At 61.2% G+C, this 24,071-nt stretch overlaps 3 protein-coding genes across 8 annotated transcripts in view; all 3 read right to left on the bottom strand.

Moving 5' to 3' along the window:
* Slc44a4 (solute carrier family 44 member 4) overlaps window positions 1-4,268 on the bottom strand; it is a 15,472-nt gene extending 11,204 nt beyond the window's left edge. Inside the window, exons 1-6 of the mRNA XM_055592025.1 lie at window positions 4,200-4,268; window positions 2,229-2,277; window positions 1,394-1,467; window positions 1,188-1,266; window positions 507-606; window positions 306-425 (exon numbers count right to left, since the gene is read on the bottom strand). Of these exons, the coding sequence (XP_055448000.1) occupies window positions 306-425; window positions 507-606; window positions 1,188-1,266; window positions 1,394-1,467; window positions 2,229-2,277; window positions 4,200-4,233 (456 nt within the window). The 5' untranslated portion in view covers window positions 4,234-4,268. The remainder of the gene's footprint in view (window positions 1-305; window positions 426-506; window positions 607-1,187; window positions 1,267-1,393; window positions 1,468-2,228; window positions 2,278-4,199) is intronic.
* Window positions 4,269-4,650: 382 nt separating this feature from the next.
* Ehmt2 (euchromatic histone lysine methyltransferase 2) lies at window positions 4,651-19,997 on the bottom strand. Of its 6 annotated transcripts, none has more exons than XM_055592017.1 (28): window positions 19,950-19,997; window positions 19,236-19,302; window positions 18,920-19,126; window positions 18,569-18,825; window positions 16,066-16,150; window positions 15,925-15,962; window positions 15,695-15,844; window positions 13,568-13,705; window positions 13,369-13,483; window positions 13,108-13,209; window positions 12,767-12,915; window positions 12,540-12,683; window positions 12,226-12,461; window positions 11,968-12,150; window positions 11,774-11,886; window positions 11,538-11,644; window positions 11,330-11,452; window positions 11,118-11,219; window positions 10,870-10,974; window positions 10,631-10,785; window positions 10,393-10,560; window positions 7,816-7,960; window positions 7,630-7,707; window positions 7,232-7,347; window positions 7,048-7,134; window positions 6,129-6,207; window positions 5,828-6,003; window positions 4,651-5,031 (listed from the first exon to the last, which is right to left on the bottom strand). In XM_055592017.1, exons 1-28 carry the CDS (start codon window positions 19,989-19,991, stop codon window positions 4,851-4,853), a joined length of 3,648 nt encoding a protein of 1,215 aa, XP_055447992.1. In that variant the 5' UTR covers window positions 19,992-19,997; the 3' UTR covers window positions 4,651-4,850. The 6 variants fall into 6 exon arrangements, with proteins under 6 accessions (XP_055447992.1, XP_055447993.1, XP_055447989.1 ...); XM_055592018.1 differs by having other exon boundaries at window positions 11,774-11,856; XM_055592014.1 differs by having other exon boundaries at window positions 10,631-10,974; window positions 11,774-11,856.
* Window positions 19,998-21,004: 1,007 nt separating this feature from the next.
* Window positions 21,005-23,744, bottom strand: Zbtb12 (zinc finger and BTB domain containing 12). The gene is made up of 2 exons (XM_055592005.1): window positions 23,571-23,744; window positions 21,005-23,116 (listed from the first exon to the last, which is right to left on the bottom strand). Exon 2 carries the CDS (start codon window positions 23,094-23,096, stop codon window positions 21,723-21,725), a length of 1,374 nt encoding a protein of 457 aa, XP_055447980.1. The 5' UTR covers window positions 23,097-23,116; window positions 23,571-23,744; the 3' UTR covers window positions 21,005-21,722.
* Window positions 23,745-24,071: the final 327 nt, after the last annotated feature.

The following is a 24,071-nucleotide window of genomic DNA, read 5'->3' as shown; positions in this document are numbered from 1 at the left end:
CCACGACTGCCATCACCACCACCTCCATTACCATCACCACCACCACCACCACCATCACCACCACCTCCACCATCATCACCACCTCCACCACCATCACCATCACCTCCACCACCATCACCTCTACCATCATCACTATCTCCTGCCACGACTGCCATCACCACCACCTCCACCATCACCACCACCACCATGCCTGCCACAACTTCTGCCACACCAAGGCTCAGACTGGCCCATCCCTCCTTGGAGCCCAGCTGCCCCTACCACACCAACCACCGTGGAGCCTCTCCAGCAACAGTGAAGGCATTTACCGTATTAGGGTCTACCCCCGGCTGGCAGACATCCCTGTCTTTATAGACTTCACCGACTGTCTGTGAGAGCTGGAACCCCTCCACGGTCCACAGGTCCTGTGGGCAGGAGGAGACGCACACCTGCGGGCACAGAGCAAGCTCAAGGCCTGGCCCCGAGCGCCTTGGGGCCAGGCGGGGCTCTGGAAGGCCCTGGCTTCTGACCTGGGGGGTGGGGCACTGGAGGCCATTCTGAGCGAGGGAGATGATGTTGGTGGCTACGACACAGCGGAGGATGTTGAAGTACAGAACGTAGGGTTTATCCCTGTAGGGAGAGAGGATGGTACCCGTCAGGGCCGGGGCAGGCGCAGGGCGTCACCCTCTTAGCACACAGACATCCTGTGGACCAAACCAGTTACATCCAGCTCCTGGCCCAGCTTCTCTGGGAAGGTAAGGAAGACCCAAGGACCACACTGGGTCCTCAGGCTACAACAGCCTGTGTGTGGCTGACAGGCAGCTTTATGACCTTGAACAAGGAGGATGATGGTAGGGATCACCTCAGGAGGCTTAGCAGTTTGGGTGTGAAACACCCCGCCTTCCTGGAGCACTGTGAGTGCTCAAGGAGTGTCAGCAGCTTTCCTGGGCGTTTCCTGCTTGACCTCTGGAAGCCGGGACTGCCTTCGTGGAGAAAGTTAAACCTCAGAGAGGCTGAGGGAGCTGCTTCAGGTGACACCACCCAAACTTGTCCCAGATGAACACTTGGACCCTTACGTCCTTACTCTAAGCCCTTGAACTGGCTCCGGGCCGCCCCAGTCCTGGGAAGGCCAGCCAAGGACGTCTCCGTGTGGCCCGTGGTGCTTGGGCTCATCTCCTGACCCCACGCTCTGCTTTCTCCCTCATACTCACTTGTTCGCCCCCATGCCGCAGTAGGCCCCGGTGGAGTTCCTGGGGTACAGCACTTGCCGAGGGTCTCCGTACGCCCAGGCTGGAGACAGGGACACACCACAGAATCACAGGGAAGCAGAGGCTGGGGGCAGGCAGCCGTGGAGGGATCCCTTCCTGGTTCCTGCTCCTCGCCCTCAGCCCCCAGCTCTGAGCAGCTGGAAACTTACCCACAAGCCCCACCACAATGTAACCCACGATGAAGAGCAGGAAGAGGACACAGCAGACAATGTCTGTGCAGCCCCTGGGGAGAGACAGACGTCTGAGCTGGGTGTGCATAAGGATGGTGTGAGGAGTTTGGGGTGCAACTGTGGGGCATGGTCTGGGAGTTCATGGGCTGGAGGATTGGAGAATGCCAGAAAGATTGCCAATCTAGTTTTGTTGTTGTTTGTGTCTCAAGAAAGAGTTTCTCTATGTAGCCTTGGCTGTCCTGGACTCACTTGTAGACAAGGCTGACCTCGAACTCATAGAAATCCCCCTGACTCTGAATGCTGGGACTAAAGGCATGCACCACCGCACCCGGCTAGATTGGCATTCTTTTTATGTTTTTCCAGACATGGTTTCTCTGTGTAGCCCTGGTTGTCCAGGGATTCGCTTTGTAGACCAAGCAGGCCTTGAATTCAGGGATCTGCTGGCCTCTGCCTCCCAAGTGCTGGGATTAAAGGCGTGCCATCACTGCCTAGCAAGATTGACATTCTTTATCTATTTAACAAAACAAAACAAACTTTTCTTAGGCTGGGGATTCTTCTGATGAAATATAGCGCGCACACACACACACACACACACACACACACACAGTGCTTGCAAATGCTTACCCTGGTGAGTTTTCCTCAAGTGTAACATACCTGAGTAGCTGGCACCCAAGTGAAGAACAGAATGACCCCAGCACTCTGAGGCCCCTCAGGCCCCTTCAGAGAGCACCGGTGCCACGGTGGACCAGGCTCCTGAAGCACAGACAAGCCAAATCCTGCCCGCATCCCCCGGGGGACATTACCCACCACGCACCTGTTTTTGATGGGGCCTCGAAAGGACGGGTCATATTTGGCTGCTTTCCCTGAGGGTGGGGGTGGAGAAGGAGGTACTGAAGGTCTCTCCAGATCCTGTCCCTCTCAGCCATCCCTTAGTGCCATCCCGTCTAGCCGGCTCGCGGGAGGACACTGGGGAGCTGGCGAGCGAACAGCCCGGTGGTTGCCTGCTCTGGCGTCCACCCAGCAGCAGGTGGACGGTGGGCCATTCAGCTTGGCCAGTGTTGGATATTGAACCTGTGGCTTCCTGTGTGTGTGTGTATGTGCCACCCAGCTGTGACCAGGCCGGCCTCAAACTCACAGACACCGCCTGCCTCTGCCTCCCGAGGGCTGGGATTAAAGTCGTGCACCACCAAGGCCAGACCACACCATTTGTTTTTACTTTTACTTTGTATTTCCGACTGGATCTTGCTCAGTCCCCCAAGCTGGCCTTGAACTTGCCACCCTCCTGCATCAGCCTCTGGATTAGTTTTAATAACAGGCTTCTGGAGGTGTCTCTCAAAGGTTTCTGAGTCACACTCAAGGCCGTCTGAGTAGAAGGTGGCCCCCTCCTCGGCCAGCCTCCGGGGCTCCCTCTCAGTGGCTCTCAGGCTCCCATCCTGTCTCTGTCCTACAGTCCGGTCCAGGTCCTCTCTGGACCATCCAGTTTGGGAGCCCCTCAGGGCACCATAGTCATCCCGGCAGCCAAGGTCCTGTCTCAGCCCTCTGGCCCAAGGACATGACAAAGAAAGGAAAGTGGAAGGTGTGGAAGCCCTCAGGGCATGGGGAGGAAGCAAGGGCTCTGCCGACCCTCCACGGCTCTGGGTAGCTAGCCAGCTTGACACCTGAGCAGGCTGCTGGGGTTGTGGCCATGTCCTGTTCCTGGTCCTCCCTGAGTACACAGGGGAGGGGGTGGGGCCCGGCTGCCAGGGTCCTGCTGGACACTGACGGAGGGCTGAGGGCTGGGCTAGCCTGGGGCAGGTATCTTCTTTCTTGGGTATTCTGGACTCTGTCCCACCCAGGCTCATGGACTCAGGGTCAATGATTGACCCAAAGCTGCTCCAGGAAGTTTTCTGTGGCGTTCTGGCTTTTCCGAGGTCTCCTAGGGGACAGCAGCCCCACCTAGAGGAGGCCCAACCCTCAGCCCTCCCGTTCGGTCTGCTGTCCTCACCTTCTCTGGACTTTCGGGAAAGACTTCCAGGCTTTTTACTTTAGCAGTTCTGGAAACAGGCCCCTGCTCCCTCTCTCCTCAGGCCTCAGCCTCCACAGGGCCCGGCCCCTGTTCCTTAGAGCACCCCAAAGAGGCTCCCTACTTCTTCCCAACAGAAACCTTAGGGCAGGTGTCACCCCACTCTCTGTCAGCCCTGAGACCCCACTTCTCTCAGGGCCACCAGCAGGCACACCCCAGCGGCTCAGGGTCCCCTCTTTCCCACCTCATGGAATCCTAGCAGGCTGAGCGCAGAAGTTCCCGCCCCCTGCTCCTCACAAGGACTTGGGAGCTCCCCAAGTCTTCACAGACCCCCAGCACCTTCGCTCCTCAGAGACCCAGAGTCTAAGCGAGCGCTCCCAACTCACAGGCGCCCCCGGCTTCAAGCCTGGGAGGCCCCGCGGCACGGGACACTGCTGACCCCGAGTCAGGAAGCTTCAGGACCCCAACCTGCCTCCTAACCACGCAGGCTTTGTTGGCCCGGGCTCTGCCCTGGGGGACCGGTAGCCCAGGCCTGAGCAGCCCTGGCGCCACACACGGAGGCCAGCTCCAACTTCTGCACACCCAGATCCCGCTTTAGTATGCCAGACCTTTGCGGTGTCCCGAACCACCCTCCCGTGGCCGGGGACCGGGTTCTGTCCTGTTTTCCCGGAGCCTCGCCGCTGACCCGGGACTCCGGTCCCTCCGCCGGGGGCCAGCCTCAGCCCCGCGGTCTGCAGAGCCCAGCCACCTCCCCGGAGCGCAGGCCTCTCACCCCGGCCTTACCGTACGCCTCGTTGTCATCCTGCTTTCCCCCCATGGCTCAGTCTCCGGAGTGATTGGAGCCAGGGAGACCTGGCCGCTCACCTGCCGCCCGCCCCGCCCTCCCACGTCACAGCCCCACCCCCGGCCGCGGTCCCCGAGCAGTTCCTTCTCCGGATCTCAGGCCAGCCTTCGGGATCCTGGGCCTGGCACCCGGCTTCGGCGGCCGCTGGCGGCGTATGCAGCGGTGCGCAGCAGGAAGAAACTGGAATACTTCGATAAGAAAACACGGTGTAATTTTTCCAGGTACCTCGGCTGTGGCACGCCCAAACCTCAGGGCTGCGGCTTGCCTTTACCTAAATCCCTGTGGCCAATGGTCCCTCAGAGCAGTCCTCTCCCGCCAGGTGGCAGCCCACAACCTGCTTTCCACCCCACCCGTCCCCTCAGCCCTCCTCCTGAAACAATCACCAGACACTTTATTACCAAACCCAACGTTTATTGAGAACACAGAAAATCAGGTGGCAGATCCCCAACTTTAATCAGCAAGCCTCGGCCAGCCCTCAGACCACATCCCCGGGAGGAAGCAGCGCTGGAGAGGAGAGGCTGCGGACCCTCCGGGCCGGCCGACTGGGGTCTCTGACAGGAATGTGTGAAGCGCCCGGCGTGGCTAGGTCCTCAGCTGTTGATGGGGGCCAGGGAGCTGAGCTCCGGCAGCAGCTCAGGGTGGGGGTCCAGCCGAGCCAGGCGGCTCTGCTCCAGCGCGATGGCCTCCGCCGAGTGCTTGCACTTCTCGGAGCCACACTGGCAGGTGAAGTACTTGCTTTTGATGTCCCAGAACCGGTCACCATAGTCAAACCTGGCAGAGGATTACGGGCACAGGAGCCAGGCGCTCAGAAGCCACCTCGGACAGAGCCCTCTCTCCAGGAAGATCCCCTCCCACCCAACCACACCTCGGAGCCCTCTCTCCAGGAAGACCCCCTCCCACTCAACTACACCTCCCGACGACTCCAAGTCCTTGTAGGGGCGGTTGACTCACGCTACCCCAGAACGGTCACAAGCGCAGCCTCCGGACCCATGAACCAGAACCTCCTGAGGCTGTGTGTGTGTGTGTGTGTGTGTGTGTGTGTGTGTGGTGGGGCGAAACCCAGGGCCTTGCACACTGTACTCAACCACTGAGCTCAATGAACCTATCTTCCACCCCCTCTTTTTTCTAAGATCGAGTCTCCAGACTGGGCTGTCCTTGAACTCGAAGAGCCCCCTGCTCCTGCCTCCTGGGTGCTGGGATTAAAACCATGAGCCGCCACATCCGGCTCCTCAGAAAATGAGACCAGGGTCTTACTAAACTGCCCAGGTTGGCCTAGGTAGCTACTTCTGCCTCAGCCCCTCTCAGGTGCTGGCATGAGGCCTGCGGCCGGAACAGGCTGTTCTTTTTCCTTTTCGTTTTTGAGGCAGAGCCGCACTCTGCAGCAGACTGCGATCCCCCTGGCTCAGCCTCCTGAGCATTAACTGTGAGTGCTACCACACCTGCCCTGCACTGTGGGGACAAGCCCAACGAGGGACACTTGTGCACATGGAAGGCTGGTCAGTTTCCACTGGTCTCTGGGTACCAGGAGCCCTCAACCCCCTGCCCCGGGACAGCTAGGGCGCCTCACCCCAGCTCCTCCCCAGTCCGGATGTCCCTGGAACTGAAGAAGGCGATGCGTGGGAAGCGCAGGTCTTGGTGTAGCATGAAAACCCGGACGGGGATGATGTTGGGGTCACACAGGTGGTTGATGAATCGGCTGATGTTGCCATAGTAACGGGCGTCGATGCAGTAAACCTCTCCATCCTGGGGAGGGCAGTTTCTTAACACCCACCTCCCCTCAGCTGCCTGGCTGCTCCTCCCGTCCCTGATGCCCCAGTGGCTCCAGAGTGCAGCCTCTGGAAGCAGGGGACCTGATGCTGCCTGCCTACCTTGTTGTCTAGATCGAAGAGGTAGGAGTCATCCTCCCTCACGTCAGCCTCAGCATCAGAGATCAGCTCTCCCACATACCTGTCGCACGGAAACTTTGGCTCTCAGTGTGAGCGGGCCCGACTCCGCCCCACTTCAAGCCCCGTATTCTCAGCTGCCCCACACAGCAAGCCACCGGTCACTCAGGCCAGGGAAGGGATGCAGGACATAGTCCAGCAGCTAGGGGTCCCTCTGTACAGTGGCATCAGGAGGAGGGGAGGCAGGTGTGGGGCTCTGCCCCAGGGTGGGGGGGCTGAGAGGCAAAGGCATGATGGGAAATGCTGAGGGGGAGTGAGACAGGAGCCGGCTGGTCCGTGGATTAGCAGATTGTGGTGGCCAGCTGGATGGAAAGTCGCCGGGCTTGGACACAGTGAGGTGTAGGACATCAGGCGCTACCCCACAGGCGGTGGCCATGACAGCTGAGTCAGCCATGAGGATGGCCTTGTGCACAGCAGAGGGAACTTGAGATTAAGGACAGGTGTGGGGTGAGGGCGGGAGAATGAAGACCGAGGCCCGGGGCAGGACAGGTGCCGGTGAGGGCCGTGAGCTGCTCGTCTAACGCAGAGAACATGGAACAAAAGAAACTGGGATGTCCTCGGGGCGGGTGACGAGGCTTCTCTGCTCTAACGGCCACAGGGGGCTTTGGTGGGTCTAATGGCCCGAGGAGGAGGTGGACAGGAGGGAGCCGTTCTCCACAGTTCAGGCCAGGGAATTAGGACTGGAAGACGTGACATAACGAGGCCAGGGACACCCAATGAGCACAGCTCAGGCCCGGGTCCGCCTGGCCCTGCATGCTACAGCCGGGAAGGGGGGTGGAGGCGTGCAGCGTGACGAGGAGCTGGGTTCATGCGAGTGGTGCGTAGGTTCAGCGGAGGAACTTACTCGCAGATGAACGTGCCCTGGGGGATGCTCTGCAGGGCCCGGACCCCCCAGCCCATCTTGGCCGTGCGGTAGAGCTGCAGTCGCACCCTAGAGGTAGAGAGGGGGTCTTGCTGAGTGAGGGGCCTGGGGAGGGCCCGGGGAGGGGAGGCCGAGGTGAGGCGGGGTGCCGGGGCGGGCGCCTCACTTGATGCCGCTCTGCACCACGCGGTTCTTGCAGCTTCTCCAGCAGGAGCATGCCTGGTTACACTCAAAGATCAGGGGGGGCTCGATCTTGTTAAATTCCTGGAGCAGCCGCCCGTCCTGGGGTGCGGAGGGAGGGGACAGTGGTTTCTCTGTGGGGCCAAGAGGCCTCCACAGGAAACTCCGCTCTGACCCCAGCCCAGGGCACAGGAGGAAGGGTGCCGAGCCTGCAGGCTGAGGTCAGAGACCAGGAAGTAGGCAGGTCTCAGAGTCCATCTGCATGTACCTGGGCAGAGCCCACTGCATTCCTGGCAGGATCCTAGAGCTTCCTGCCACACCCTGTGTCTTCCCTGGCTCCTCTGCGCGTGGCCGGGCAGACCTGGCCGGGCGAGGGACACGCACCTTGTCATACCAGCAGCGGATGCTGAGCTGGCCGCACAGGCAGTTGGAGCTGGAGCAGTCGTCCACACAGGTGCAGTGCTGTGGGGGCACAGGCGGTGAGTGGGGTCCTCCCCACCCCCGGCGCTCGGGCCTCGGCCACACGGACCCCATGGGACGTAAGCCTTCTATCTACTCGTGTGTGGGCACCTGCAGGTGGGTGATGTTGCGGTCGATGTTCATGGTGGAGGTCTCGCAGTTCTCGGAGATGTACTTGTAGTCCTCGGGGCACGGCTCCCCATCCACGCCGTTGACGCAAGGGATGGGCACATTCTCGTAGCCACGGGCCACGTCCCTGCAGAGGGGCACACGGCTCAGTGCAAGTGTACATGCTCCGTAAGGCCCAAGGGTGCCATCAGAAGAGGTGCTGGCTGCGGTGGTGACACCTTTAACCCAGCAAGAGGCAGGCGGGCCTCTTCGAGTTCAAGGCCAGGACTACATAGTGAGACTTTCTTAAAGAAAACAACCACGAAAGAACAAAGAAACAAAAGACGGCAAGGCGAGCACTCACTAGGATAATTATGTCCCCAGGACTGCCTGGGCTCTTTGTTCCCGAGGAGGCTACGGACTGAGCCCAACAGCACTGCGCAGGTGAGGCCAATAGATGCTTCCCCGCCAGACTGTTTCCGGCCCCAAACTAAAGAGTCTTCCTTCCCGGGCCAGCCCAGGCCGCCTCAAACTGCAACGCAGCGGAGAATGACTACAACCCCTGATGGCCCTGCCCGTGACTCCCAGGTGCCAGGGCTGCGGCTTAGGCCACTAAAGCTGGTCTTGCTACTTTGTGGGTTCTTCTTTTTCCCACTGTTTGTCCCCCCACCCTGACGGAGACTGATGGAGATCCTTGAATCTAATTTCTTTGCTTCTCCTTTGAGCTCATCTGCTAACGAATCACAACCGATCCCCCTGAACAAGCAACCACCAATACACCCCCATATTTACTTTAGTTCTGTGTACTTCTAAAGGGCCCACAGCAAGAGAATTTACATCTGCCAGTGGAAAAGGATGAAGCTAACGAAAAACCACCTCGAGCAGCAGCGCTGTAGCATTTACGTACTCCCTGAAAACTTCCCACAATTCCAAACGGCACAAAATCGCAAAAACTGTCTGCAGCTGGCAAAACCACACCACTGTACGCTGTACGAGAGGTCAGCTGCTGCGGACGGTCCGAAGCAGCCCCCATCCCCACACCTGGGATTTAAAAGGAAAGCCTTCTTGCGTTTTTTATAGAAACCAACTTTCCAGAATTGTCACTACGTCACCATGCTAGACTCTGGCCTTTTAAATTTTACTTGGAAACAAGAGTCTTGCTACAAAGCCCAGGCTGGCCTCAGGCCTTCCTGTCTCAGCACCCTCAGACGCTGTGACCGCAGCCAGGCTCCAGCACGATGAGCCTGCACAGGACACAGCTGTGTCACAGCGGAGCAGCTCCTCATCGCAGTGAGTCTCTTTGGAAGGTGTGTTTTCATTTCTTGCCTGTGAGTACACCACGCGCATGCTTGGTGACCAGAGGTCAGAAGGCGTGAGTCCTTGGAACTGCAGTCACAGACAGGGACCATCGTGTGAGCCATCGTGTGGTGCTGGGAATTGAACCTGGATCCTGCAAGAGCAGCTACTCACTGCTCCCAACCCCTGAGCCACCGCTTCAGCCTATCTCTGTCTGTTTTGTTTTGAGAGCTTTACTATGTAGCTCTGGCTGTCCTAGAACTCACAGAGATCCCAGAATCTGCCTCCTGAGTGCCGACATTAAAGGTCAGCAGCGCTCTCTAGGCTCTGTGGTGCACGCCTTTAATCCCAGCCCTCAGGGGGCAGAGGCAAGGGGAATCTGAGTTTGAGGCCAGCCCGGTCCAGGAGAGCCAGGGCTACACAGAGAAACCCTGTCTCAAACAACCACCAAGCATCAACAGCAAAAGGCCAACACTCCTGGTGCCCTTCCACCTGCTTTTGGAGACAGTCTCACAGTGCAGTTCTGGAACTCAGACATCAGGCTGCCTCCACCTCCCCAGGGCAGGGGTTAAAGGTGTGCACCACCACACCCGGCTTCAAAGCTTTAAGTCTTATGGTGTGTGTGTGTGGGGGGGGGCGCTCGAGTGAGTGTGTGAGGTGCATCTGTGACCCAGGCCTCGGGAGGGGTCGATGCCTCAGCTGGGCTCTGGGCTTGAACTATCTGTCTGGAGGCACGTGCCTTCAGCAGCAACTCGGCCTTGCAAGTGTCTCGGTCGTTTTGTTTTTCTGTTTTAAGTCTGCTGTAAAGCCTCTCTGGCAGGTGTGAGACGTACGTCTCCTGCCTCAGCTTTCAGAACGGGCGCCAAAGGTGACACCCAGCTCCTATACCAATTTTCTTTTTTTTTTTTTAAGGTCGTCTCACAATGTGGACCTGGCGGGCCTGGAACTCACTAGACAGATACAAACCAACCTGAGGTCAAGTTCACGAAGATCCAGGGTCTCTGGCCCTGTGGACTGGGATTAAAGTGTGGGCCATCAGGCCCTTCTTTAAGTGCGTGTGCGCAAGTCCTGCTGTACTTGTACCTCAGAGGATAAGAACCGCACTCGGCCCCTTACCCGCTGAGGGTCTCACTGGCAGAGGCCTGTATTTCCATCTCCCCTAGGGGCAACTCTTGGGTCGCCCTGTGCCTGGGTCCTGGAATGGGGTGTGTGGGGGTGTGTGGGTGTGTGTGTGTGCATGTGCGTGTGTGCAGGGAGGCAGTGGCAGGGGCACGGGCCACTCACCGACAGATGATCTTCTCCGTGCGGACAGCGCGGTTGCCCACCCCGAGCCTAAGCTTGCGATTCAGCTGCAGCGCGAACCACACGTCGGAGCGCTCTGGGGTCAGGTCCCACGCCGTGTCCCCTTCTTTGTTGCGAAGCTCAGGGTTGGCTCCCCGAGACAGGAACAACCTGAGGAGCGTCAGATCAGAGACCGGGCAGCGGGGTGAGGGCGCCAGGGGCTGGGGAGGCCGGGGCTTACAGCACGCAGTCGTGGTAGCTCTCCCGGGCGGCGATGTGCAGGGGCGTGTCCCCGTGGTAGTTGACGGCGTGGAGGTCACACTGGGCGTTCAGGAGGACCTCGGCAATGGCGGCACTGCCCGTGAAGGAGGCCCAGTGCAGGCAGATGTTCTCTTCCTGCGGAGGGAGGGTGGAGAGCGGGTTGCAGGCGAGCTCCTGGGCAGGCCTCCACCCTGTACGGCCACAGGGGGTGTCTCTCACGTTGTCAGTGAGGGTGACATCGGCGCCTCGGGTCAGCAGCATGCGGATGACGTCAATGTGCTTGTGCTCGGCTGCCCAGATGATAGGCGTCCAGCCCCCGCTGTCCTGAGGGGGGAGGGGGGAGGGGGGAGGGATGAGGCCCAGCCTCGATGGCCAGAGAATGGAGTGTCACCCAGACGGGCCCCCCATCCACGGGGGTGGAGGGCCAGGCGAGGAAGGAGCCCTGGGGGAGGGCAGCGGGCCCTGACCTGGGCGTTCACGTCCACCTGCCCCGTGCTCAGCAGCAGGCTGACCATTTCCAAGTTCCCAATTTTGGCTGCATGATGGAGACAGGTGGAGCCGTCCTCTTCCTGAGGGAGACAGAGCCAGAGAATCCTCCAGCGGGCGCCTGCAGCCATCCCTCCCCCGCAAGGGGCCATCCCTCCATGGCGCCCGCCCCGCCTCCCACCCGCTGCTGCACCTTGCTGTAGACGCAGCCGCCTAGCTGCACCATGTACCGAGCCACCTCGAGGTGGTTGTTCACCACGGCCTCCATCAGGGGCGTGCGCTGCTGCTTATCCACGGCATTGATGTTGGCTCCGGCCTGTGAGGAGGGGCGTGAGGGCTGGCACCAGGAAGAGGACGTTGGGGAGGTTGGGGAGGGGAGGGGAGGGGTCGAGGTGCCAGACCTGCAGGAGCACATGGCAGATCTCCACGGACCCTTTCTGCGCAGCCGCGTGCAGGGGCGTGCGCTTGCTCTGCTGGTCGCTCTGGAAGTTGGGGTCTAGGCTGTCCACTGCAGGAAGAAGACACAGGAGGTGAGTACACCAGGGGCGGGGCAGGAGGCGGCAGGGCCCACCCTGCCGGGGGACCTTCCGGTGCTGGGCTCCCACCTCGGCCACCCCCAGGGTCACACGACACTCACGCAGCATGAGGATCACCTTCTGCAGCTCGCCCTGCTTCACCGACAGGTAGAGCTGCCGGGGGTGGAAGCGCAGCTTCTTGCGCCTGCCGGGGGAGGGAGGGGGCGAAGGCCGGCTGCTCAGACTTGAGCACCAACGGTGACACCTGCTTCCCTGGCCCTGTCCCGGCTGATACCCCCAAACAGCACCGACTCACCTCTCCGACTCCTGGATGACCAAGGCCTTTTCCAGGGCTTCCCGGCCCGGCCCGGGGGGCAGACCCACGGCTGAGAGGCAGCCGCCGTTAGGCAGGGTCAGCGAAGGCCCTGAGCTGTCGATGGTGTCGGCCAAGGGGTCGCTCGGAGGGCGCCGGGGCTCGCCATGCCCTCGCATCCGGGCGCTGTGGGAGAATGGTCTGAGGTCTGGGGGCGGGGGAGGGTAGACGGGCGGCCGGGGGACAGGGAGAGGAAGATACCTGGGCTGGGAGGTGTCCGCTCGCCCTGGGGCGTCCTGGGCCAGGGCTGGCGGGGCAGGAGCTGCAGTGGCAGCCGGGGGCGGGCCCCCGTCGCCCCGGGGAAGGGTCACCTCCTGGGCCTCCGAAGCATCCTCCCCACAGTGGGGACAGAAGACCATCCCGTTGAGCTGGGACACGCAGGCCTTGTGGAAGCGGTGGGCCACGCGGAAGTCGGGGTGGCATTCCAGGAAGGTGCCCTGTGTAAGGGAGAGAGGGCAGTCAGCCTCCGGGCTCTCCTCAGGTCGGGCCGCCCACCGACCCCAACGGCCACTCACCGCCGTGCAGAAGTAGCCGCAGCCCGGGCAGCAATGGTGCTTGACCATGCGGGCTCGATGGGCCTCACAGAGCACCATCAGCGCCACGCGGCTGGAAGGCCGCATGGTCTCTCGCTTGAGGATGGCGGCATTGCAGCCCACCAGCTGGGGAGAGGAGGGCGGGCGCGAGGGTGAGGCGGGTGCAGCCCAGCACTCCCACGCCTCCCCAGCCGGCACCGCAGACACACCTCTCCATCCACGCTTTCGGTGGCCATGCACCTGTGCCCTGCTCGCTCACTGATGCGGTCGATTTTGGGCGCCTCCATGCGGCAGCTGCAGAGAGGCAGCTCCTCCCACCCCCGCTCTGTCTCCAGGGAGGACGTGTCGTTGGATACCCCTTAGGCAGGAAGGCACGGGACACATTGGAGGCCTTGCTCCTCAGCCCCTGCAAGGGTCCTCCCATCCCAGCTGGCCGCCCCTCACGTTCTAGAACCCCAAGGCCTGGCATGGATACCCCAGCTCTGGCATGATTCCCTCCACCCCCATGGGCACCCCTCAGTGGTTCCCTGCCCCGGAAGTTGGCAATTACCAGCGTGGTTGGGGGAGAGGGTCCCCTCGCTGGGCAGCTCCAGGGACCCCAGAGGGACCTCCATGTACTCACTGGGCCCTGAGGAGCTCACGCCATTCACTCCTGACACAGAGACAGAGAGAGTGAGAGTGGGCGCTCATGAGCACGTGCGCACAACCGTGCGCGCCACGAGCCCGCACAAAGGGCCATGCGCAAGCTTCCGAGTGTGGGCCACTCTCGGGGGCCACAGGAGGGGACCCAAGAGCAGAGGAGCCCTCTCACCTCTCGGCTCCTTGGCCCTCGGAGGCTCTCGTTTCCGCCGTTTCCTAGACGGCTTCACCCATGGGCTGTCCTTGCGCCATTTCTTCTTGGCCTTGCGCCGCCCACTAGAGCCACTCTGCGGGAGAGGAAGACTCCAGAGCTCTGCCGCCGGCTGCCAGCAGCTCTGCACTCCTCCAGGGAGACCAGGCTCTGCTCTCACCCTGTCTGACTGATTGCCCGATTCCTCATCTTCCTCATCTTCCTCCTCCTCCTCTTCTTCCTCCTCTTCCTCTTCTTCCTCCTCCTCTTCCTCCTCCTCCTCTTCACTCAACTGTTCCGCTAGAGCTTCAACTTCAGACTGAAAGAGGAAAATGGGGCTGGGAAAACAAGCAAACTGCAGCTATCTCCATTGAACCCTAAGGCCCCGTGTCATTACCAGCCCCACTGGGGAAAGCTCGCTGAGGTGATGAATATGGGCAGAGGGGAAAAAAGACAAGAGGCAAGAATGCAATGCAGCAGTGAAAAGGGCTGGCTTTCCCAGACACACAGACAGACTACCCACGACAGCAAAACCATTGAAGCCAATGAGGAGCTCTGTAACGAAGGGTCAGGCTGCCGTCCCCGGAAACCACAACACAGTGTCAAGGTTTTCTTTTTGTTTGCCTGGAGACAGGGTCCCACCAGGCAGTCCTGGCCTCAATCTCACAGAGATCCAACACCTCTGCCTCTCTCAACTGCGTCAACAGTTCACAGGAAAAAAGAGCAAACATCCTACATAGTGTCTGAGGAAGGAAACGGGAAGGAGGCACTTGTAGTCCAAGCACGTGGGAGACGAAGGCAGGAGGAGCAGGAGGAGCAGGAGGAGCAGGGGCTCAGGGGCTCAGGGGCTCAGGAGCTGGCCCAGCAGTTGAGAACACGGTTGTTCTTGCAAAGGACCTGGGTTCAATTCCAAGCACCCAGGGTGGCTCCTAACTGCCTGTAAGTCTGGTCCCAGAACATCCACGTTCTCTTCTGACTTCTAAGGGAAGCCAGGCGTGCACATGGCGCAACAGACATGCATGGAAAACTCATGTGCATGACAACAACTGGCAAGGCCAGGGTCATCCCTGGCTATACAGCAAGGACAGCCGGGGTACATGAGGTGTATCCTGAGACAAACAGCACAGGAGACCTGAAGGGAATCTCACTTCTGAAACTATGAACAGCTTACTCAGGTCGCAAGCAAGTAAGGTGGAGGGGATGCCGGGCCTGCTGAGCCAATGCCCCAGTGTGCGCAATCCTGTAAAACTGACTTGGTTTTTTTGTATTTTTCTAAAAAGATTTATTTATTTATTATGTATACAGTGTTCTGCCTGCACACCAGCAGAGGGCACCAGATCTCACTCTAGATGGTTGTGCCACCACGTGGTTGCTGGGAATTGAACTCAGGACCTCTGGAAGAGCAGCCAGTGCTCTTAACCTCTGAGCCATCTCTCCAGACCTTGACTTGCTTTTAGTAAGTAACTGGTGAGAAATCATTTTCCTGAGTGCTACTGTTCTGAGGGTGGGGTGGGGACAGAGGCAGGAGAAACAGAAGTTCAAGGCCAGCCTAGGAAACACCATTGAAACTTTGTCTCAAACCTCACTCCCCACCCCCCAAAAAAGGACGCCTTTAGCCTTTAATTCCAGCACTCCGGAGGCAGAGGCAGGTGGATCTCTGTGAGTTCCAAAACAGACAGGGCTATAGAGAGAAACTCTGTTTCAAAAAACAAAACAAGCAAACAAACAAAAAAACAAAAATAAGAAAATTCCAAGGCAGCAAAGGCTATGTGGGGGACCTTATCTCAAAAAACCCAACAAACCATGAACTGACTGGCCTGCTCTTTCATCACCTCCTCCTGAGGGGAGAGCAGCCTTACCAGGCCACAGAGGAAGACAATGCAGCCACTCCTGATGAGACCTGATAGACTAGGATTAGAAGGAAGGAGAGGAGGACCTCCCCTATCAGTGGGCTATTAGTGGAGGGGCACGGGTGGAGAAGGGGGAGGGAGGGAGCTACAGGGGGGATACAAAGTGAATAAACTGTAATTAGTAATAATAATAAAAAAGAACCCAAAATTCTCACTACAGCCCACTGGAGCTGGGACCCACCTTTCCCTTCTGTGTTAGGAGGAAAGTGTTAAATAAACTAAACGTAAAGCCAACAGAAGGAATGGGCAGACAGTTCAGTGGGTGCGTGTAAGGATCTGAGTTTGTCCCGCAGACTTCACGGAGGAAAGCCGGGAGCTCAGCCCTGGGCAGTGAATGAGCCACATTCAGGGGAGAGGAGGGTCGGCGGAGGGGCTGGAGCGCAGGCCACCCCGAGTACCTTGCTGTCAGAGTCCACGTGCTCGTCCACGGAGTCATAGTACAGGCTCAGGTTGTCACCCACCACCGTCTCCCACTCCTCCAGGGACCTGGGCTCCCCCTTCTCCAGGGTCACATCCCCCGAGCCGCGGGCAGAGCCCAAGTCGTCCGACTAGAAACACATCACAGAGTCTGAGGCCGCTGGCCCTCCAAACCCCCCAGCCCCAGCCCCAGCCCTTCCTCGAAGCTCACCAGGCCACCAGCGGTCAGCTTCCTCCTTTTGGCCACATCTGGAATGACAGGAAGGTGAGGAATTGCAGCCCCTGGGTCGGGCCACGCCAGCCACCGGGAGTGTGCGCGCAGAGGCCTGGTGCAGAGGACCGGGTGACTGACCTGCCGTCCCCTTCCCCAGAGGCTGCATGTCGTCGCTCATTCGGAAATGCTGCACTTCTGGGCGCCGCTTCTCGGGGGCCGGCGGCTGCAGCGTGGAGGACAACTCTGTCAGGCTGCCACTCGCCCCACAGGAAACCTGGGGCCAGGTGTGACGGCACACACCTTTCATCCCAGCACTCTCAGAGTCCCGGGCCAGCCTGGGCTACAGATCGAGTGGGGCCCGTCTCAGACACAAACGAAATCTGGACATGTGCAATGCGGAGGCTTGAGGAGTTACCAAAAGGAGATGACCATTTCTGCTCCATCAGCCTGGCGCCAAGCCGGGCATGGGGTGGCTGGCCATACCACACGAAAGCCATCTGAAGCCACCGAGATTGCTCAGCAATGGTCTGCAGCCAAGCCTGGAGAACTGGATTCAATCCTTGAGATCCCCACGGTAACAGGAGAGAAATGACTCCCACAGTTTCCTAGTTTTTATTGCTAGGGGTTTTTTTTTCTTTTTCTTTTTTTTTTTTTTTTTTTGTTTTTTTTTGAGACAGGGTGTTACATGGCACAGGCTGGCCCTGGCAGGCCCGGACCTCCTGGTGTGGATCAGGCTGCCCCAAACCTCACAGAGATCTTCCTGCTTCTGCCTCCCAAATGCTGGGGTTAAAATTAATTAAAAAAAAAAAAAAAAAAAAAAAAAGCCATCATTAGATGGCTACAGAAGGAAAAATGAACGGACCCACAGGTCTCTTCCTGGATGTGGAGCCAATGTTTACATATTGCTCGTTCACACATCTTTGTGAGTGTCTGTGGGCCAGAAGGCGGAGTCCCGGCAGGCTGTGAGCCAGCCTGCCTTGGGGCGCTGGGATGTGAACCGAGTCCTCTGAAAGAGCAGTTTAAGTACTCTCGGCCAGTAGCCATTTCTCCAGTCACAGAGCAAGAACATTTAAAAACTGTCTCGAAAACAAACAAACAAACAAAAAAAAATGATTAAGAAGAAAACAGGGCCAGCACCTCAGGGGGCAGGGGTGCCGCGCAAACTCTGAAACTTAAGTTTCCTGGACCCCATGAAAAGGTGGAAGAGGCTCAAAGAAGATCTCTTCAGCCGAGATGCCCTACACACATACACACTTATTCTTTTATCTTTTTCCGAGACAAGATCTCTCTGTGTAGCCCTGGCTGTCCCAGAATGCTCTGGAGACCAGGCTGGCCTCAAACTGAGAGATCCCGCCTCTGCGTCCCAAGTGCTGGGATTAAGGGTGTGTACCACCGCTGCCCGGCCTTACGTCAAAAATTTCAGAATTGCGTAAGGACCGAACTGCCTGGCAAGCTACAGAGCTCACATTAACTAATCGTCCGGAGGGTGTCTGAGCTACAAGGAAGCCTCGTGTAAGTCATATGCAAATGAGATCCCCTGGGCCTGAGCCTGTCCCTCTTTACTGCTCTCATTTTATGAGGTATGAGCACACGTGTACTTCTGTACCTGAGGAAAGTGATCACATCCTGATGCGGGGGGTCACTCTTCCAGGGACAGAAGACAGGGGCTGGAGAGGGGCTCAGAGCACTGCTGCTCTTGAGGAAGACACACACACACACACACACACACAGACACACACACGTGGCTCACAACGCCTTCACACTCAAGCCCCAGGGGACCCACTGCCCTCTTCCAGCCTAGGAGGGCAGGAGGCATACATGAAGGTAGACCCCGGGGCATGTAAATAAAGCAGGAAAAAGGAACTAAGAAATTGAAGGAAGGAAAAGTTCAATCAAGAAGCTGGGTGGGATGGCTCAGTCAGCCGGGGTGGCACAGACCTGCTTACGACCCTGGGGGTGGAAGAGTGAGGCGGATCTCTGTGTTAAAGGCCAGTCAGGGTTTACACGAGACCCTGTTAGAGCTACGCACAGCCCCCACGGAACACAGTAACCCAGCCCCAAAACAGACACCAACAGAACCAAACCCAGGCCACGCCCAGAACACAGACACTGGGGCAGCTCTTAAAACCTTGCCACAATTTGGATTCCTGCAATTTACGTGGCCTCCCCTGGGGACCGTTCCCAGTAAAAACTTCAGCAGGCACGAGAATGGTTTCAAAGTAGGGAAGGAAAGAAAAACAAAAAACAAACAAACAAAAAAAAAACAAAAAACAACCTCCCTAAGGCCTTGCTCAGACGCTGATCCTGCACGGTCATTTCGGTAAGAGTAATTAGGACAATAACTACATAATTAACTCTGCATCTGTCAGTCTGCGCCGCTGACCACCCCTCCCCCAAGAACACAAACTGCAGGAAGCCGGCAATTACTCCGGTCACAGAAGAAGGCCGGCCCAACAGCTGACACTTGGTAGCCTATTGGTAAATTCGAAAAAAAAAAAAAAATCTGAATACAAGAGGCCCAAGGCGGAAGAAGGAAGGAAAAAAAAAAAACACAAAAAACCCCAACCAACAACAAAAACAAAACGAGAACGAGCCCACCCAGAGATTCCCGGTTCTCTCCACCCAACTCGCTCAGCCTCACCTGCCCCGCGGCGGGCTTGGACATGGTTTTCCGGGCTCGGTGTACTTTGGGCGGCCCCTCCTGGCCGGTAGTCGGTGCCGGTGGGGGCTCAGGCCCGGCAGTTGCAGCTCCCTGGGCCCCGGGCATGCTCAACAGCCTCATGGCCAAACTCTGGACGGAGGGGGGCGACTTTCCTGCCCCCGTCATTGACATTTTGGCCCGGCTGGGGCAGGCACCCCCCTTGCTGGGGGAAGAGGGGATCGACTTTGTGGCATGGCCTAGAAGAGAGGCGGGCAGGCAGGCGCTGCAGGGCGAGCGGGCGGGCGGAAGGCCCTCCTGCGAGCCCCCCTCCCTCACCCCGCGGCCTCTCACCCAGCAGGATTCGCCCCCCGTCTCCCTCCAGGTTCTCGGGCTCATCCCCAATGAGCGGCGTGGTCCCCACGGGGGTGTCAGCCCCCTCTTCGCCGACGGTGACAGTGACAGAGGCCGGAGAGGAGGGGCCGGCAGGCTCCAGGGAGTCGGGGTTGGACTTGGGGAGGGTCTCCTCACTATGAGAGGTGTCCCCCAAAGAGCCATGAACTGTCGGGGGGAGGGGGAAAGAAAAAGTTCAGGGCCGAGGGCTCCCGGGATCCCGTGTTGGGGGTGGGGCGCGTGGCGGTCCGGCTGGGCCTGCCCGGGCCGCACTCACCTCTCTCGGGGGCTCCCCGGGGCTCCTTCTCCAGCAGCAGCGCCCCCATCTCGGCGGGGGACTCCCCCTGGGAGGGGAGACAAGGGACCGCGGGGCCCGTGAGCCCGGCAGGCATCGGAGGGGCCCAGGACGCCTGGGCCCTGGGCAGCGAGAGCAGGCTTCGGGGCCTACCCCGTCCTCGGTGGGCGCCCCCACGACCGCGGCCGCGGCCGCCCGTGGGGGCCGCACGCCCCCGCCCCCGGGCCCGCATCAGCCCCCTCCCTCTCGGCAGACCCCGCATCTCTGGGGCCCGGAGCAGAGGAGGGGGAGGGGGCGGGGCCTCCGCGCCCCGGCCCCGCCCCCTCCTCCCGGCCGCACGCGCCGCTCCCCCTTTGTCCCCCAGGCCGCGGGGACCCCGGCCACCAACCCCTGCAACGCCCGCCGCGCCCCAGCCCGGCGGACGGCCCCTCGAGCCCCTGGCGCGTGCTCCCGGGGTCGCCGTGCCCACCGCCCACGCAGGGGCGGCGGGCGGCGGCACGCGCGGCTCGGCGCCCACTCCCCCCACCTCCCCCCCCCCGCCCCCCCCCTCCGCCCCCGGCGCCGGCCCCCTGGTTTGCTGCGAGTTCGGCTCGGGGCCCCCGGCCCCGTTGCACCCCCGGAGCATTGCGCGAGTGCGCGCTCCCCCCCGGGCGCGCGCGCGGGCATGCACCCGCCTCTCCCCCTCCCCTTCCGCACCTCGGCGGCCGCCGCCGCCGCAGCTCCCGCCGCCGCCGCCATCGCCGCTTGCGCGGGGGGCCGAGCCGGCGCGCGGCCGCCCCGGGTCACGTGGACAGGGAGGGAGGGCGACGAGACGCCTTAAAGGAGCCGCTGCGGGCCTTTGGGCCATTTTTTGCCCCCCGGAGTGGCCCCGGAGGTGCGGACCCGGGGGCTGTCGGGGAGCGGGCCCGGGGGCCCGGCGGGGCGCGGCGCGGAGCCGAGGGCGAGGCTCGCCCGGGCCGTGGCCTCCCTGTCCCCGCCCGGCGTGGGCAGCACGTGCAGCCTCTGCCTGCAGCTGCCGAGTCTCTCCGCCTCGAGCCTCCGGACGGAAGGCCCGAGAGCCGCCTCGGCCCTCCGGGGCCCGGAGACCTTCGGAAGGCGCCTTGACGTCCGCCTCGGCGTCCTTCCGAAGGCCTGGGGCCGGGTGTCCTCGGCTGCTCGGCGGGGGCTGCTGGCAGTAACTAGTGCTTCTGCCCTGGCGCCCGTCCTTGGGGGTCACGGGCCAGCTGACAGCGCGAGGGTGGGGGCACACACCCCGCTTCGGGCCCTGGGCAACGGGGGAAGATAACCTGTGCGCTCTCACACACAATACCGGACAGGCAGGTAGCTACGCGACTGGGCTCGAGGCCAATTCAGGGGCTTATGGGAACTGTAGTTCTCTGTGGACGAGAACGTTTCGGAGCTTTCTGGGAATTGTAGTCTTCGGGGCATTCGACTGTGGGCTGAGCCGACTCTTCGGCTTTTCTTAAAGCGCGAACCGCTCGCCACAGAACACTCAGAGAGAGATGCCAGCCCGGCCATCTCGGCGGGCACGCGGGCAACCCGCAGCCTGTGCCTTGCGCTGCCACCAAGCCCCGCAAAGCTTATGCCATGACCAGGGCTGCCAGCCGCTCGCGAGATAAGGTGTCTGCCCGGGCGGAGGAGGGCGTGTTCCTGATGGGCCCACAGGCATGTTCCTTAGACACGGGCCGCAGTAGTAGCTCTGGGAAACCCTGTCTGTGGTGGGTGGTCAGACACACGCAGTTGCCAGAATATAAAGGAAAAGAAGGTTTGGTTTGTTTTTTTATTTTGTGGAAAACAGAGAAAAACTAAAACCCCGAACTCCAGAAACAAATCCTAAAAAATACGTTTTCTTAAAAAATACTGTATGTCCCTACTCCTCTCCCTCCCCCCGGCCCTCCTCGCGTCCTTTTTCCTACGTGCCCTGCCCCCACCCTCCACTATCCGCTGTTCTTGCTACTGTATCCCGTGTCTCATTCCCTACCCGGGCTGCCCGCCCTGTCCTCTTACCTGGCACATATATTTTGTCGTTTTCGGTGAGCCGAGCGCCCACGGGCCCCCTCCCCAGCATGCAGGAACGCCTCCCCTTCTCTTCCCTGTGAGCTACTCTAAGCAGGAGCAAGCCAACTCTCCTGCCAACCACCCCACAACCCCCACCCCACCCCACCTCAAGGAACACTAGGACCTTTCCCCAGAGGCAGCCTTAGCCAGGAAAGGGATGTTCTCCGAACTTCAAGCCTTGGCTTTTTTCTCTCCCCCCACATCGTTCGTGCGCCTCCGAAAAAAAGAAATCTCTCCTTGGGACCCCGCGCTCCCTCGGCCTTGTCAACCCTGTCTCCGGCTCCATCCTCTCCTTTTGCTCTTTGAGGCAAGGTCTTCTCTCCAATCTTCCTCCCTCGAAACGTAGGCCTGACCCAGAACCCCGCCCCCCAATCCCCCGGGGGTCCGGGAAGGCCCCGGCCTCCCGGGCCCTCAGCGAATGAGGACGTTGATCTCCGCCACGCCGGCCTCCAGCACGTTCTCGGCCGTGGTTTTGCCGTGCTGCTCCTTGAGGTGCCGCCGGATGGCCGGCTTGTGGGCGAAGCGCACGTCGCAGTAGGAGCACCGGTAGGGCCGCGCTCCCGAGTGCAGGTTGAGGTGGTCGTGCAGCGTGGACTTCTGGGTGAAGCACTTGCCGCAGATGCCACACGAGTGCGACTTGACGCCGCGGTGGACGTTCATGTGGCGGTTGAGGTTGCTGCTGTGGTTGAACTGCTTGCCGCAGCGCGGGCACATGAAGATGAAGTGCTGGGCGCGCATGTGGAACACCAGCTTCTCCACGCCCTGGAACACCTCCGGGCATTTGGTGCACTTGATGTTCTTCAAGGGGTTTCCGCCCGAGAAGCCCCCGGGCAGGGGGCCCCGGCTGCCCCCCGCCCCCAGGCTGCCCCCCGCCCCCCGGGCAGCCATGGCCACCGCTGCTGCTTCCACCAGGCCCGAGGTGGCCCCCACACTGGCCCGGCCTCCCGGGATCAAGAGCAGGCCTTCGCCCTCTGCGTCCTCGGACAGGCTGTAGCAGGCCTTGACCACCCCCTGCGGAGGGGCCACGGCGTTGGGGGCCACGCTACTCTGGGCCAGCTCGCCCAGGTGGCTGCCCACAGACGCCCCAATACCCAGGCCCCCCGCTAGGCCTCCGGGGGGCTTGAGGCGGTGGGCCACTTCCAGGGCCGACTCGACCTTGACGATGCAGATGTCAGAAACGTCCTCGTCCTCATCCTCGTCCTCGTCCTCCGCCTTCAGCTCCAGGTCCTCGTCCAGCGGAAACTCCAGCTTCACGGGCCGCAGGAGCGGAGGGGGTAGAGGCGGTGGCGGTGGGGGTTTCGGTGCAGGCTTTGGGGTCCTGGCTGGAGGGAGGAGGGACTTGGCCGCACTGCTCACGAGGCTGGCGTCGCCGACCCCGTCCTCTTTGAGGCCGATCTTGGGCTCGATGAACTGGCTGAGGGCGTTCCGGCATTTCTCCACCACGTGCTCCATCTGCAGGTAGGAGGCGGCCGTCAGGTAGTTGACGATGTCCCTGACTGCGAACTCCAGGGCGCCCGTGTAGCAGGAGAGGAGCAGGTCGGCCACGATGCGCGCGCTGTGCATCAGCGAAACCTGCAGCTCGGAGCTGGGGTTCAGCAGGAACTGGTCGCGGAGGAACGGCGAGCAGGCGGCCAGGATGACCTTGTGGCCCCGGAACTTGAGGCTGTCGGCCACGATGGTCACGTCGCAGAACCGCTCCTCGGCGCGGAGCTGGTTCATGTTCCGCAGCGTAGCGGCCTCGTGGCCAGGCAGCTGGAAGCGCAGGACTTCCACCCCAGAGGCCATTGTGGCGGGAGGGGACTGCCCTGGGTGGGAAGGAGAGCGGTCAGAGACAAAGGTCTCTGGCTGGCGTCAGCCGAGGCTCCAGGCCCCCCATCCCCACCTCCCGGGTCCGCTCGCGCCTCCCTCCCTCAGTTTCCCCAATTCCAGGGAGGCGCGGTCCCTGCGAGCAGGGAGGCGTGGTTCCCGGGGGCGGGGCAGCGGCGTCCACACCCCCCGGCCCCGCGCGGCCGTGGGAGAATGGAGAAAGGGGGAGGCGGGTGGGGACAGAAAGCCCGGGGACTGCGGCTCCGGGGTGGCCCCCGGGGCAGGCTTCCCTCCCCCGCCTCGCGTCTGGCCTGGGCCGCGCCGCCGCGAGCCCCCTTTATTTTCCACGCCCTCCCGCCGCCCGGGCAGGTCGCGCACGCCCCCTCCCCCGCGCACAGCTCCGTGGCACGCCCACCCCACAGACTCGCGATCCCGGGTGCACGCGCCTCTCACCTGGCCCGGTTCCGCGTGCTGACTTTTTTCCCCCCTGGTCCCCCACCCCCCCGGGGCCGGCGGCGCCCCCCACACTCGGGCAGGGCCTGGGCAGCGCGCAGGCGCGGAGGTGCAGGGGGCGCGCGCGCGCGCGGGGGGAGCCGGCTCCGCGTGGGCGGGAGGGGGAGGGGCGGGGGCGGCTCGCGCCGAGTGTTCCGAGGCCCCGCGCGCAGCGCGCCGTCCGCCAGGACTCGGGGCGGAGGAAGAGGGGAGGCAGTTAAAGGAGCAGGGCTCCCCCTCCCCGACCCCCCTCGCCTCCCCCCGGCACCCCCACGCGGTTAAAGGGCCGGACACTCGTGCGTCCCCTTCGGCCGGGATTATTTGTCCGCCAGAGCGGAAATACGCTCCACACCCCCCTCCGTCGCGCTCCCCCTCCTCTCCGCCCCTGGGGCCCGCCGCCCGTCTGCGCGTGCGTGCCAAGGCCCGCGCGCTCCGGCCCGCCCCCGGCGCCCGGAGCCCCCC

The sequence above is a fragment of the Psammomys obesus genome, unplaced genomic scaffold, assembly GCF_907164565.1.
Source record: "Psammomys obesus unplaced genomic scaffold, mPsaObe1.curated_primary_1811, whole genome shotgun sequence".
In the NCBI taxonomy this organism is placed as follows: domain Eukaryota; kingdom Metazoa; phylum Chordata; class Mammalia; order Rodentia; family Muridae; genus Psammomys; species Psammomys obesus.
Note: the sequence above shows the minus strand (reverse complement) of the source record. Positions and strands in the feature narration are given on the sequence as shown.